Source organism: Condylura cristata, unplaced genomic scaffold, assembly GCF_000260355.1.
Source record: "Condylura cristata isolate star-nosed mole 26May11 unplaced genomic scaffold, ConCri1.0 scaffold00002, whole genome shotgun sequence".
Taxonomy (NCBI): domain Eukaryota; kingdom Metazoa; phylum Chordata; class Mammalia; order Eulipotyphla; family Talpidae; genus Condylura; species Condylura cristata.
The window spans coordinates 25,750,575-25,764,211 of record NW_004567103.1 but is presented as its reverse complement, the minus strand read 5'-3'; the positions used below and the strand labels follow the sequence as shown (position 1 = coordinate 25,764,211).

At 43.2% G+C, this 13,637-nt stretch overlaps 1 protein-coding gene across 1 annotated transcript in view; it reads left to right on the top strand.

Annotated features, from left to right (window-relative positions):
* The window catches only part of LOC101628204 (aldehyde oxidase-like), a 113,378-nt gene that overhangs the window by 18,672 nt on the left and 81,069 nt on the right, over positions 1–13,637 (top strand). Inside the window, exons 7-18 of the mRNA XM_012725344.1 lie at positions 691–780; positions 1,408–1,488; positions 2,029–2,173; positions 3,673–3,765; positions 4,638–4,789; positions 4,972–5,065; positions 6,489–6,598; positions 7,612–7,796; positions 8,732–8,894; positions 10,468–10,560; positions 11,900–12,069; positions 12,404–12,530. Coding sequence (XP_012580798.1) covers positions 691–780; positions 1,408–1,488; positions 2,029–2,173; positions 3,673–3,765; positions 4,638–4,789; positions 4,972–5,065; positions 6,489–6,598; positions 7,612–7,796; positions 8,732–8,894; positions 10,468–10,560; positions 11,900–12,069; positions 12,404–12,530 — 1,503 coding nt within the window. The remainder of the gene's footprint in view (positions 1–690; positions 781–1,407; positions 1,489–2,028; positions 2,174–3,672; positions 3,766–4,637; positions 4,790–4,971; positions 5,066–6,488; positions 6,599–7,611; positions 7,797–8,731; positions 8,895–10,467; positions 10,561–11,899; positions 12,070–12,403; positions 12,531–13,637) is intronic.

Here is a 13,637-nt window from a genome sequence, read left to right as displayed (position 1 = left end):
GTGATTTGGTGATGGGAAACCTGCAGGGATTACAATCGAGATGGAAAAAAAAATGTGCAAAATGATGTAAAAATAAACTTTGTAATAAAAAAAAAATTACCCAGAGAATGACAAATATTGTATGGTGTCACTTATGTGTGGCCCAGGGTTTAAGTCTTTGTGCTATCAAGCTATGCCAGCCATCCATTGCAGCACGGGTTCAATCCCCAGCCAGGACCTTAACTCACATGGCACAGCAGACGCTCCTATCTTGCCTGCTGCTCCCCTCAGTAGCTCTGCCTGTTCTGCTTTCCATTATGTCTCTGGTGAATCCTGTCACCTTCCCCACCCTGTCTCTGACCTTCACCCCAGTTCTTGTATGCATAAAATAAATCTAAAAAATAAGTAAGAAAAATTAAAGTTGAACCCATAGAAACAGAGAGTAGGATATTGGTTACCAGATTGGTCACTACAGTTAGTACCATGTGCTGAGAGGAACATTATGGTGTTCTCACCATAATGGTAACCAAGTGAGGTGATGGATTAACATTATTGCGACAGTCATTTAATAAAGTATACATATGCCAAACATCACATAGTACACTGTAAGGATATACATTTTTTTTGTCCATAATACATCAATAAAACTGAAAGAAATACTCAATAGAATATGCAATAAATTCTTGGTTATTTTTGTTTTTTACCTGTTAGACTTCTGGCTGCTGTCAAAATAAAGTAAATGGAGTTTGCTGTTTGGATCAAGGGAGGAATGGATTACCAGAATTTGAGGAAGGAAATAAGGTCAGTGAAATGTTTTAGGTTATTAGCTTTTCTCAGGACATGGACATAGATCAGCTTACTGTTTTTTGCCCAAGTTGACGAATTTGCAGTGTTTCAACACGTCCCTTCTTCCATTCTCACTCCATCTCCATTAAAAAAAAAAAAATTCTAGGTTAACAACTTCATCCCTCATCCCAGATATTCATCTCATTAAGATATATCCCTTCAGGAGAAAAGACATTGATCCCTTAAACTCTCTGTTTGTTTAAAAAAAAAAGTTGTTTCAAGGGCCAGGAGCAAAGCAGAAAGTACAGGGAAATGGAGGAGCAGGCAGAGGGAGCAGTGAGGGGAAAGTTGCTTCAGGAAAATTATCTTGTTCTGCCCTGGCAGGTGCTGCTCCCTGCCTGCTCCGCTGTCCCAGGCTCCAAAGAGTCTGAGCAGAGCATGAGGGCTTTGGAGGGCATCTGCCCTGAGTCGCTAACGACCTGTCGTGTTAGAGACCTTGACTTAGAGCCCAGGGTTGACGCTGACCACCTGAACTTTCGTCAGCCTGCTGTCTATCTGTATTCTTCCAATACCCTGTCACAGTAGATAAAGGTAGTTAGAGCTGTCTAATGACAATAACGTCTGTTCCCGTCTCTTTTCAAGGTAAGTCCAAAGCTCTTCTCAGAAGAGGAGTTCCTGCCATTGGATCCTTCTCAGGAGCTGATATTTCCTCCTGAGCTAATGGTAAGTAAGGCAAAGTTGAGCTCATCCTAGAGGAATTCTTGGTGAATTGTCAGGAAGCATATTTGCATAGGGGTCTCTCAGGAGCTGATATCCAAGGTCCAGAGAGCACGGGCTCAGGTAGGGATGAGGATGTATGTGGGGTCACCGCAGGGGTGCTGGATTGTAGACAACAGCAAGTATCTATAGAGAGTCCTGAAATGACATCACCACACTCGCAGATGTAAACATGTTTTTCTCCTTCCAGTTTTGCTGATGTTTGTTGTTCCTTAGACTGACAAAATTAAGTATGTAAAAATATGCTGAAGCATTAACTGAAATCCTCCCAACTATAAAAGCACCAAAGGGAGACACATAGGAACAGCCTGAGGAGAAGGCAAAATGTACTTTTACCCTGGTCTCTGGGCCTTAGTAACACTCTACTTTTAGGTCATTTTTATTATTTTTTAAAAGATATCTATTTCCTTACTCTATTCCTAGAAAGGTAAAACAGAAACAATGGACATGTTGCCAGGCATTAATATACAATCTGATTTTCAACAGATGATGGCTGAGAAACAACCACCACGGACCAGGGTGTTCCATGGTGAGAAGATGATATGGATTTCCCCAGTGACTCTGAAGGAACTTCTAGAAGCTAAAGCCCAGTATCCTCAGGCCCCTGTTGTCATGGGGAACACTTCTGTGGGTAAGCGCTTAAGAACTTCTGAGGAAATGGAGAAATACTTTGGGGGAGCAAGGATCTCATCTATACATGTTCTCAGGAAAAGCAGCCAGAAATAGCATTCCTATTCACTGAGACTGGACTTTCTGAGCATGGCTCAGGAGACTTTCACAACTTCTGTTACAAAAGTGATACCTAGTGGCCCTCCCTGGTGGTGCAACGGGTTAGGACGTAGCACTGCAAGCCAGCCGCAGCCACTTCAGTGCGAGTTCGATCCCAGCCCCGGGGTGGGGATCTAATGGCACCGCAGATCTCTCCTGACCCACCCGCTGCTCCCCTCAGCAGGGTACTTCATCAGTCGGCCTGTTCTGCTCCCTGCTCTGTCTCTGGTGAATCCTCTCACTGCCCCTGCTCCTCTGACCTGTTCCCCAGTTCTATATGCAGAAATACATAAATCGTTTTTTTTTTTTAAAGATTTATGTATTTGTGCATACAGAACTGGGGTACAGGCCAGAGGCTCAGGGGCGGCGAGAGGCTTCACCAGAGACAGAGTGGGGAGCAGAACAGGCAGATCGATGAAGTACACTGCTGAGGGGAGCAGTGGGCGGGTCAGGAGAGGTCTGCCACACCATGTGGTCACCTCCTGGGCAGGCGGGAATCGAACTCATGCGGAGGCGGCTTTAGATTCTCAGTGCTGTGCTTCAACCTGCTGCACCACCAGGGAGGGCCCCATAAATCGTTTTTTTAAAAAAAGTAATGCCATTTGCCCCTCATCAGAGCAGTGCCAAGAGTTACCCCCAAGAGACCCTCTCTAACAAGTCTGACAGCTGCCCTGGCTTTCCATGTGGAGATTGATCTGGCACTTGCATTTAAAATTGCTCTCTGTTTCATCTCTTACTGTTATTTCAGTAGGTATATTGTGCTTTCTTTTTTCTTGCACTGAATAACTGGGGTATAGGCCAGAGGTACAAGGGGGTGAGAAGATTCACTAGAAACCCAGTGGGGAGCAGAACAGTTCAATCTATTGGAATACACTGCTGAGGAGAGCAGTAGGTGAGACAGGAGCCGTCTGCTGTGCCACATGTGGGTCACCTCCCTGGCCAGGGATCACACACAGGCCATGGTGGTAATAGCACTGATATTAGCCCCTAGGCCCCCAGGGAGGCCCTATTATGTTTTCTTAAATTGAACTTATGGGGTCTTTCTATTTTAGCCAATGTAAGTTCAGTTTGACTGCCAACTTTTTTGAGGAGCCACCTATAGTCTCCCCAAAGAGAATTTTGAATATGTTACAAGTTGTCTTGAGCTCAGCAGACAAGTTTTCAGGCTGATCAGAAGCCTTCCATGTCTAGTGAAAATCCATGTGACCATTCTTTATATGTGTGATCTTGCAGGGAACAGAGCACCAGAAACATGTGTAATTGCTATATATTTGAAGGCATTGGTTTTTATCATAACATCAAGAAGTAAACAGTGGTTGGCCCACTTTTATCCTATTCTTATCCTTTTTTCTAATCATTTAGGTCCTGACGTGAAATTTAAAGGTGTCTTTCACCCAGTTGTGATTTCTCCTGATAGAATTGAAGAGTTGAATGTTGTGGATTGTGCACATAATGGTGAGTCCTTAAGGGCCCTATTTTGCTATTTAAGAAACATAAATCAATTTGTTTCCTTTGAATAGCAGGCGGAGAATTGCTAATTAATTGCTAATTATAGTATATAGAGAGCTTTTTCTGTCTGTTATAATGATAACATTCTGGAGGAAGCTCAGGGGAAAATCTCTGTAGGTACAGAGACACTCATTGTCTAAACAGTTACGTTTTTATTGAAAAAAAAAAGTTTTGTTTGCTATATCAGAGAAATGTAACAAGTATATGTGCAGGGTACTGTCCTGTCCCTTAGATATAAGATAGAGGACAGAAACTGCCTTTGCACTCCAAGAGCACAGTAATAAGCAAAGCAAGTTTATGTATTAAACAGCTTACAGACTGGCTTTTTCATTCTCATAAAGGCAACTGATTTAATGGCAATAATCAAAAGCAATATAGATGTGGGTTTGGTGTCCGGAGTGTAATTCTTGACAATATCATTTCTGAGCTCAAAGAGCTTAGAGAAGGTGTGTAATAGACTTTGTTTTTTCATCTATAAAATGGGGCTTTTAATGTTTCAAAGCCTTGATAGGAAACAAGGAGACTCTATGAAGTGTCCACTCAGTACTTGCCACAACAAGTGTTCAAAACATGGTACCTCCATTGGCACCAGCACTACCACCTCTGTCACTGTCACTCCTCCATCCTCCTATGACCATTTTCAGCACCTCTAGCAAGGTCCATCTCCCTGGCCTCCCCACCACCATCACCACCACCAAGCAGGGCAACGTCCTGCTTCCTATCCAGCAGGAAGTTCCCCTGTCTGAAACCTAGATCCATTGGACAAGTATAGGTCAGCAGTGACCACACTACATTATTTACAAGTAATTGTATTTCAGGGCTGACCTTAGGTGCCGGCCTCAGCCTGGCTCAAGTGAAGGACATTCTGGCTGATGTGATCACGAAGCTTCCAGAAGAGAAGACACAAACATTCCGCGCACTCTTGAAGCACTTGGGAACTCTGGCTGGGGCCCAGATCAGGAACATGGCTGTATGTATTTGAGGCTGTGCACTTTGGTGTCACCCGGGGATGACTGTCTCTGACAAATTAGAGTATTGTTATTCTTTCTAATAGACGCAAAGAATATTCCTCCAAAATATCATTTAATTCTTATTTCATCACTTGCGTTTTAGTAAATACAAAACTTGTGAAAACAATTCATTATTTTACAGTCCTTAGGGGGCCACATCATGAGCAGGCATCTAGACTCAGATCTGAATCCCCTCCTGGCCGTGGGCAACTGTGCCCTCCATGTGCTATCAAAAGGTAAGTGGTAACTCCTTGGGCTTATGAAACCTGCTCCTTTTATCTCTCATCTCTGGAGACTCAGGTAGTCTAGTTTTGAGATGGTCAGTTCCTTACAAGAGGAACAATTCTCTCTGCCTTCCTGGAGCCTGGGAGTTCTTCAGTCTGGGTCTAACCCCACGCACTCCTAATGTCTTTATCTCTTTCTCTTTGAACCCTTGTGCTAGACATTTTCCTGAGCCAGTTATCCAACACCAAACACACTAGTGCTGGTCAGTGTCCTGCTGTGCTCAGAGGCTGCTGAGAGGTGTGGGCCCTTCAGGGTATGGCGCCAGGAAGTGTGTGGTCTGCCTCAGGTCATGTGCTCTCCTCAATCACTGATAGAAGCTGACAGACCCTTTTCTTTTGATTGGGCTTCATTTTACATGTATTTACCTGAGTTTTGGTTTTGAAACTAACTTCAGGAATTTTAATTTAGTTTTTGGATCCTAACTTGCTCATCAATTATTAGAAAATCCTATAATTTTTTTTCCCATTAAAATACATGAACTGTGGGCCCTCCCAGGTGGCGCAGCAGGTTAAAGCACACTAAGAAGCTAAGCCACTTCAGCATGATGAGGTGATCCACATGGTGAGGGAGACCTCTCCTGACCTACCCACTGCTCCCCTCAGCAGTGTATTTCAGTACATCTGCCTGTTCTGCTCCCCACTCTGTCTCTGGCGAATATTCTCACACCCCCACCTCTGGCCTGTACCTCAGTTCTGTATGCATAAATAAATTAAAATATTTAAAAAAAAGAAACATCCCTTGAAAAAAATCACTTATTGGTAAACAGGTTTTGTGATGTGAAAATAAACATCAAAAGCTGCTTCTCTTTCATCCCAAAGTCATATCATTATAGCCTTAATTCCTCACTCCCTCTTCTGACCCAATATACTACACAAAGAACAGAAATTCTTTAGGTGCTGAAAAAATATATAAACAAATAAGACAGCTCCTCACCATTATAAAAATTCCTCAAAGGTAATTTACTTATTCATTATTGTACCTAGTAGTGTTCCTGGTTAAACAATAAACATTTGTTGAATGCCTTGATTAGCATATCAAAAGGGATATTAATAATACTCCTTACTTATAAAGTTCAACATGGATTGTGTTGTTCATAAAGAAGACTACTAAATCTTGTCCTTCCTGTCCACTGATCTGTTTTGCTAGAAATTTTAATTTAGAACCAAACAAAGAAGGCAAAAATAGTGGGACCTGGCCTGCAGGAAAGAGCTGCAAGTAGCTCTTTAGGGGTGAAAGATGTATTCAGCATAGGAAAAGCAGCTCTTTTCCTGAACAGTTGATTTCCTTAGGTTTTTGGTAGAATTATTTCCCAAGCGTTGGATTGTTTAATTGACAGAACAGATTCCATGGAAAGGTGTCACTTTTTTTCAACAGAAGGAGAACGACAGATCCCTTTGAACGGGCAGTTTCTCAGGAAGTGCCCCAGTGCAGACCTTAAGCCCGAAGAAATCTTGATCTCAGTGAACATCCCCTACTCCAGGAAGGTAAGAATGCCCTAATGTCCTTTCCACTTCCTGCCTATTACTTGTTAATTCCAATGTGCAGTGGGTTAAGAAAAGGTGTTGAGTGTTTTCAGTGGAATTACGATGACTTGTGAGTAGTCCATTTTACTGGTGCTGTGTACTCTGTCTTTCCTGAAATCAGGAGACCTCTGCCTGCCTCTCCTTCCTTCCTTCTTTCCCTTTCTGCCTTCATTCTTCCCTTCATCCTTCTTCCTTCCTCACTCCTTGCCTCTTTCTCCCTCGCTCTCTCCCCTCCATCCCAACCTTTGATGTTACTTTCTCACATTTTCAAAAAGTCTTCGTACCATAAGGCCTTTTCCTAAATAAGAAAAATATATCTCTAGTTAATTCTTGGGGAAGGGAAGGTAATGTGAAAGTAGCTAAAAAAAGTTGTACAATAGCATTTAGTGGAAAAAAGAAAGACTTTGGAGTATGCTTCAGATTAAATCTTGCTTTCAAGATCTGTGGTGACTCTCAACTAAGTATGCTATCACCTCAAGACTAAGATTCTTATCTATAAAGTGGAATGATCAGGTTTCCCCTGACAAGTGTCTGAGTTTGCTCCAGCTGCCATAAGTCAGAGCCACAGACTGATGGCTTAAACAACAGACACGCACATCCTTATCATCTAGAAGCCAGTCTGACATCAGGGGGTTGCCAGGGCTGGTTGTGGTAAGGTTTCTCTCCTTGGCTTTTCGCTGATTGCATTCTGTGTCTTCACACGGTCTTTGCTCTGTTCGTGTCTGTCTAAATTCTCACTGTCGTGTTTGCCTAGTGCCTCTGTAATCACCTCATTGTATTGTCATTACCTGTTTAAAGACCGTAACCCCAATATAGACACACTGTAAGGTGTGGGCTTGTCATGCAATTTGGAAGGTTCACAATTGAGCCCCTAACAGTGTGATGATGCACAAAGCAGGCAACACCCATAAACAGCCCCCCGCTAGTTTCACTCAGCCAGTATTCCTTCATATGCCTCTGAACTTTGCTTTCAGTGGGAATTTGTGTCAGCTTTCCGACAAGCCCAGCGGCAACAGAATGCGCTCGCGATAGTCAACGCGGGAATGAGAGTATTTTTTGGAGATGGAGAAGGCATCATTAGAGAGTTGTCCATTTTCTACGGGGGTGTGGGGCCGACCACCATCTGTGCAAAGAATTCCTGCAAGAAACTCACTGGGAGGTATGGCCTCTTACACTCAAGTAACTGAGCAGCTCTTTGCGGGGTGTGCCAGGGCTATCACAGGAAGAAAAATGCCTAATACCTCCTTATTTCATGGTTTGGTATCCCAGCAAAATTTCGTGATTATTTCCATATGTCTTGATGTTGCTAGATTCCAAAGTGAGCATCATACAGTCTGTGTTTGTGTGTGTGTGTGTGTGTGAGAGAGAGAGAGAGAGAGAGAAAGAGAGAGAGAAAGCATCCACCTCTGAATGATATATAGACACAGTAAGCAAAATGAGTCAATTTGTATTATTTATTGTGAGGGAATAATTTACTATGATGAAAAATGGGTTATGAGAGTCGATTTTATAATAAATTGCTAAATGCAGTTGTTCGCCTGGCTTATTTCTAAAGGTAAAACTAATAGCCAGGACATCTTGAGCATTTTCTAGGTATTAGTTGCCATCTCAGAAGTCAGAGAGAGTAATGGTTAAAAGCATGAATTTGATTGAGTCAGACAGCCAGTTCAGCCCCTATTATTATCAGTCAACTGAGTTAACCTGATAGTACCTCAGTTTCCTTGTCTGTCAAAGAGAGACCATTATTCCGGCCTCACAGGGCTAGCGGGAGGATAAAATGAGTGAGGCCCTAAAAGAGAACTGAGGATGCAGTAACATTCTTTTGATATGGGGGTCAGCTAATCCTGGGCTGACAACCTGACAGGAGCGTCATTTCTTTCTTGTGACCATTGGGCAACGCGAGCGCTATTACCATGCCCCTTTTACAGACGAGGAAATGGGGGGTCTAGACCAGGTATGCTGGGAGTAGTAGACTGTGACTTGAGCTCAGGTAGATCAACTCAAGCGTTCGCTCACTCCTGCGTGAAGTCATTTCTACTTACCTGTGAGGCGACGTCCTGTGAGGATAGGAGACTTCTCTTTCAACTCCCACAGGCCCTGGAATGAAAAGATGCTGGATGAGGCTTGCAGACTACTTCTGGATGAAGTGTCCCTTCCAGGCTCGGCTCCAGGTGGGAAGGTGGAGTTCAGGAGGACACTCATTGTCAGCTTTTTCTTCAAGTTCTACCTGGAAGTGTCACAGATTTTGAAGAGGATGGTAAATGGATCTGAGCCATTGTATTCTGGGTGCTGCAGCTATAGTGATAGCTAAAGCAGAGGCAACAGGCCCTGCCAAGCAGTGATAGGACAGACAGGACCCTCCGAGCGAGAGACACCAGGCTTCTGAGGATATGACAGGCAGTCTATGGACGCAGTGTAAGTAAGTTTGGGAAAAATCACAGGCAGAGCACAGACTTGTGAGGGTTTGATTTAGTATCACTTGGTTCTGTTTCTCACCTATTGTCTAGATTTACAGAAAACTAGCAAATAATTTGAATGTAGTTTTCCTCAGCACAGTATTTCTTCTGCTTGTTTACCTTCATACATCTGGCTTTCTTCAGCTTTGTTTCTCTCACCTATGAGATGGTGATGGCAGGAGCTCTGCAAGGTTATTGTGAACTGTGTGGTCACAGGCAGAGGGCTCTAGTGTTCTCAGGAGCCCTAGAGCTTCAGAGGAATGTGATGACGACTGTCTAGATGAGGTTGTCATAACAGCTATCACCATCCGCAAATCATCCGGGTCCCCCTTTTAACAAAAGAAAGATTTGAGCCACAGTTGTCAGCCAGGGAGGACACAAGTAAAGACACTTCTGAGAGTAAACTTGCTAAATCCAAAGGAAACTTAAACACATTGGCCTCATTAATCCCATGCCATACCCGCTGACCACATTAGGCCATGATCAGGACATTCCTGATCACTTTAAATAGGAGACCAAAAGTTCTCTTATCAAATCCTCCTGGGGTGTCTCATTATACATAGGGACAATTGAGAGCCAGAAGCATTGTATCAAATTTTCAAGAATGGGAACTTGCTATCATATATAAACAACATACTATTACCAGATAAACAGAGAGAAAAAGTAAAGCCAATTTCTACTTAATAGTAAACTTAGAACAAATTTTGGCCATGAGACAAGTAATTTAATTTTAAGCTTTCACCATGTAGTCTGAGCCTTCCATTAAACTTCCTCTATTCAGTATTCCTTGATTATTAGAGGTAACAGCCCTTGTTAGCTTTGGTTTCCTATTAAAATCTTTTTTTACTTGGAAGGACTTTTTTTTTTTACATTGTTATGACAATTTGGACAGTACAGGAGAGGTTACTGTAGTTCTCCCATCACTATAGCATCCACAGGCCATCACCATAGTCCCTGTCTCTTCTTCCCACCCCTATTTTCACCCATCTCCAACCCCTCCTCTCTGGACGCCTCATCTCGATAGTTAGCTTTCAGGGTTTGTCTTTGACCCTTTATTTGGTTCCTCTATATTCCACATCTCCTGCTTTTAAGTCCTCAAATCTCTTAAGAAAGTCTGTGAGAGAATCATAAGAAACACAGATATGTTGGAAGTCAGTGCCCTACTGTGTTCATTCTGCTCTTCCCATGCGTGCTGGGACATGTGACATTGCATAGGGTATGTCCTGGTGGGTGAGTTGCTTTCAGGCGTCTGAGGTGAGAATTTAGTGGAAGTCAGACTTCAGAGTAGAGCTGCTTGCTGAGAACCATGCAGTGTCCCTTCCAAGACAATTCGGGCACTTTTACAGTATCTGTAACAATGGTTCTGCTTTTCAGGACCCCGTTTACTGTCCTAGCCTTGCAGACAAGAATGAGGACGCTTTAGAAGATCTTCATTCCAGACATCGTGGGCATCAATTAATGTACCAGGTTAGCAACTTATTTTTCAACTGAAATATCTGTATTATGCCTCTTTCACCTGGACATATTACTTATTTCTTGGTGATTCTTTTGCTGTATGTGGCTAAGTTTCCCTTCTGGTGAACTCAGAGATTCCTTTCATATTCGTTAAAATTCCAAAATCATTGAAGAATTGTGATTCAAAACAAAGCTAGCGATAATTTTAAAAAATGTGTTTTGCCCTAGAAGGCCCTATTTTTTTTATTGTGTGGCCGATAGCACCATGACAAGCCAGCTGGCCACGTGCTCTCTGCCCTTGGCCTCCTGGAAGCAGAACACAAGCAAAGGCATATTTGTCTCAAGGCCTTGGGACTGCTGTGATTTCATCTCCAGAGGAGAAGAAAACACAACTCCCAGAGATAAGCTGTTCCTTAGATAGTGAGCCAGGCCCCAAGCTGCCCTTTCCTTTCAGAGAATAATCTCAGGGCTATTGGCTGGCAATTTTCTTGGAATTTGCACCTCTCACACTCCCACCACCAGCTGCCTTGGCTGTCACGTCTTCACCCTAGTCTCTGAACTTCACTGTATCATCTTTTAACCCTTTCCTTCTTACCTTCAGTTCTTCTCTCAGCAACCAACTCAGAAAGCTAGCACCTCTCATACATGGAATACTGGAGAATAAAGTTTCTTAATTTCCACGTTAGTGAATGACACATATTTAAGGTATTTACAGAATCACTAGCAGGATGCATTCTTCCATAGGTATCCAAGAAAGTATAGCTTAAGTCAAGCATTCTTTAGATCATTAATCAACACCATCACTGTTTTGTCCTCATTCTTTATTAGGATTATTGAAATTAAGAGTTTTACCAATCATTTCTTAGATATCATCATTCAAATTATTAAAAAAAAGGTTCTTGTGATTGAAATCAGCCCCTCAATATTTTCTCTAGAATGTAATCATGATGTCACCATGCTCTTTTGCAAAATATATGTGCCATATGTTGTATAAATCAAATAATTCTATAGTAAAAATTAAAGAAATCCCTGTGCATTATAAAGCAAGTGGATATAATTTTATACTATGGGAAGAAAGGCTTATAGTCATTTACTTGCACAGGTAGTATTTGCACTAGAGAAGCTTGTGGTCTGTAGCAAAACAGTCAGGGAGAAATAAGAACACCGTGGTTAAATATTCCAGTTCGCCTGCTGCATTGCTGAAATAGGCTTATTGTCCTGGAGTTATTAATAGTAACTGTTTTCTTTTGCAAAAGTGCTCTGATTTGCCTGTAAGTTATACAGCTCCCCTCGTATAGGGGACACGTATACCATGATTGTAAAAATCCTATGTTGGTTATTGGTCAAACAGAATATAGACCCAAAGCAGCTTCCTCAGGATCCAATTGGCCAACCCATCATGCATCTGTCTGGCATCAAGCACTCCACAGGGGAAGCCGTGTACTGTGATGACATGCCTGCCGTGGACCAGGAGCTTTTCTTGACTCTTGTAACAAGTTCAAGAGCTCATGCTAAGATAGTGTAAGTGACAAAGTTCTCACAGGTGGCAATAAGTCCCATTAATGAGAAGCGCCAGTATGATGAGGGTAAGTTATTTATTGGTGATATCTAAAGTTGATCTAATGTGAAATGCAATGGAAGTAGTTTGCTACCATTTGTCTCTCCAAAAACTAATGTTGTCATCTCAGGAATTTGCCCCTCTCCCCAACCCTCCCCCAGTTTTCTAGGAGTTAACTGGTGGAGGCTTTTTGGATGAATCTTACCTGTCTCCTATTTTATCTGCAAGGGACCCCATTCTCCAGGTCCTGGGTACCATGGGGCTCTGTGAAGCCCTTCTCTGGGTGTTCTCTTCCAGGTCCATTGATGTGTCAGAAGCACTCAGCCTGCCCGGTGTGGTGGATGTCATTGCTGAGGAACAGCTTGAAGGACTAAACTGCTTCAACTCCTTAACCCAACCGGAGAAACTCCTAGAGACAGATGAGGTACTGACTGCACTTAGGCATTCTGACGTAAAAATAACTTCCTCAGTTAATGTGCTGCCTCTTTTCTGAAATGCAGAATCACGTTTGGCACATCATAAAGGACTTCAGTAGTCTTTGAATAAATTCTTAAAAACTACGTTTCAATATTAAACAGAGTCAAATAACTCATTATCCACATAGATCAAGAAGTTGACTAGTTATAGAAAGGATGCTTTAATGTTTTATATTTTATAGTAGCAAGATGGTGGGCTATTATCAATATGGAGGGGTCAGTGCGGAGAGAATAACATTAACTTTTATTTGCTAATTCATCACCAACAGCTCAGTCTCAGTGTCCCAAGTCCAAGTTGAAATGGAATCTTCCTTCCCATATCCAGGAGTTCTTTCTCCCTCTCTAAACTCACTCGGACTCATTCATACGGCCATGTACCTGACAGGTGTTTTTAAGTGACAATTCTTATGGTCAGTTGTTACAGTTGAACAAGACCAATGGCCCTTGCCTTCTCAAGAGGAGAAGTAGCGTGGACTTAAAGTAGATTTTGAAAATAATGAAGTCAGAATTGGGATCCTGGCATGGATGGGAGTGAGGACTTGTCCTGTTCAACCTTTCTGGAGCCTTAGCGTTGCTTTTTCCCACCCTAATCCCTGAGTAAACCCTGTGGGCTGCCCCCCCACCTGCAGTGAGGGGCAGGAGGGGCTGCCCCACGAGCAGCCTGTCTTCCAGAAGGGGCTGGCTGCACCAGCTTGGAGCAGAAACATGCTCTCAACAATGTCATGTCCCCTGACGCCCTCTGTCCCCTGCAGATGAGAGGAGCTGTGAGCCCCTACTCTGCCATGTCCCCGAAGGCCTCTCACCCTGGCCCAGATAGTGCTGGGGCAGCCACTGCTCAGGCTAGTAGTAGGTTAGTAATGACCCTCCCAGGCCAGCTGGGGTTCAGCAGCCCCCTTACACAGCACTAAATCTTAAGCTCCCCAAGTTCCCCAGCAGGCCCACAAAGGCTGCTCCCATGGGAGCCTTTGTTATCCCAGGCGCTGCAGTTATAGACACGCATGCAGGGTCAGCTCTGTGCTGGGGGAGGAGGAACAGGAGGGAAAGGAGAGGAGCTG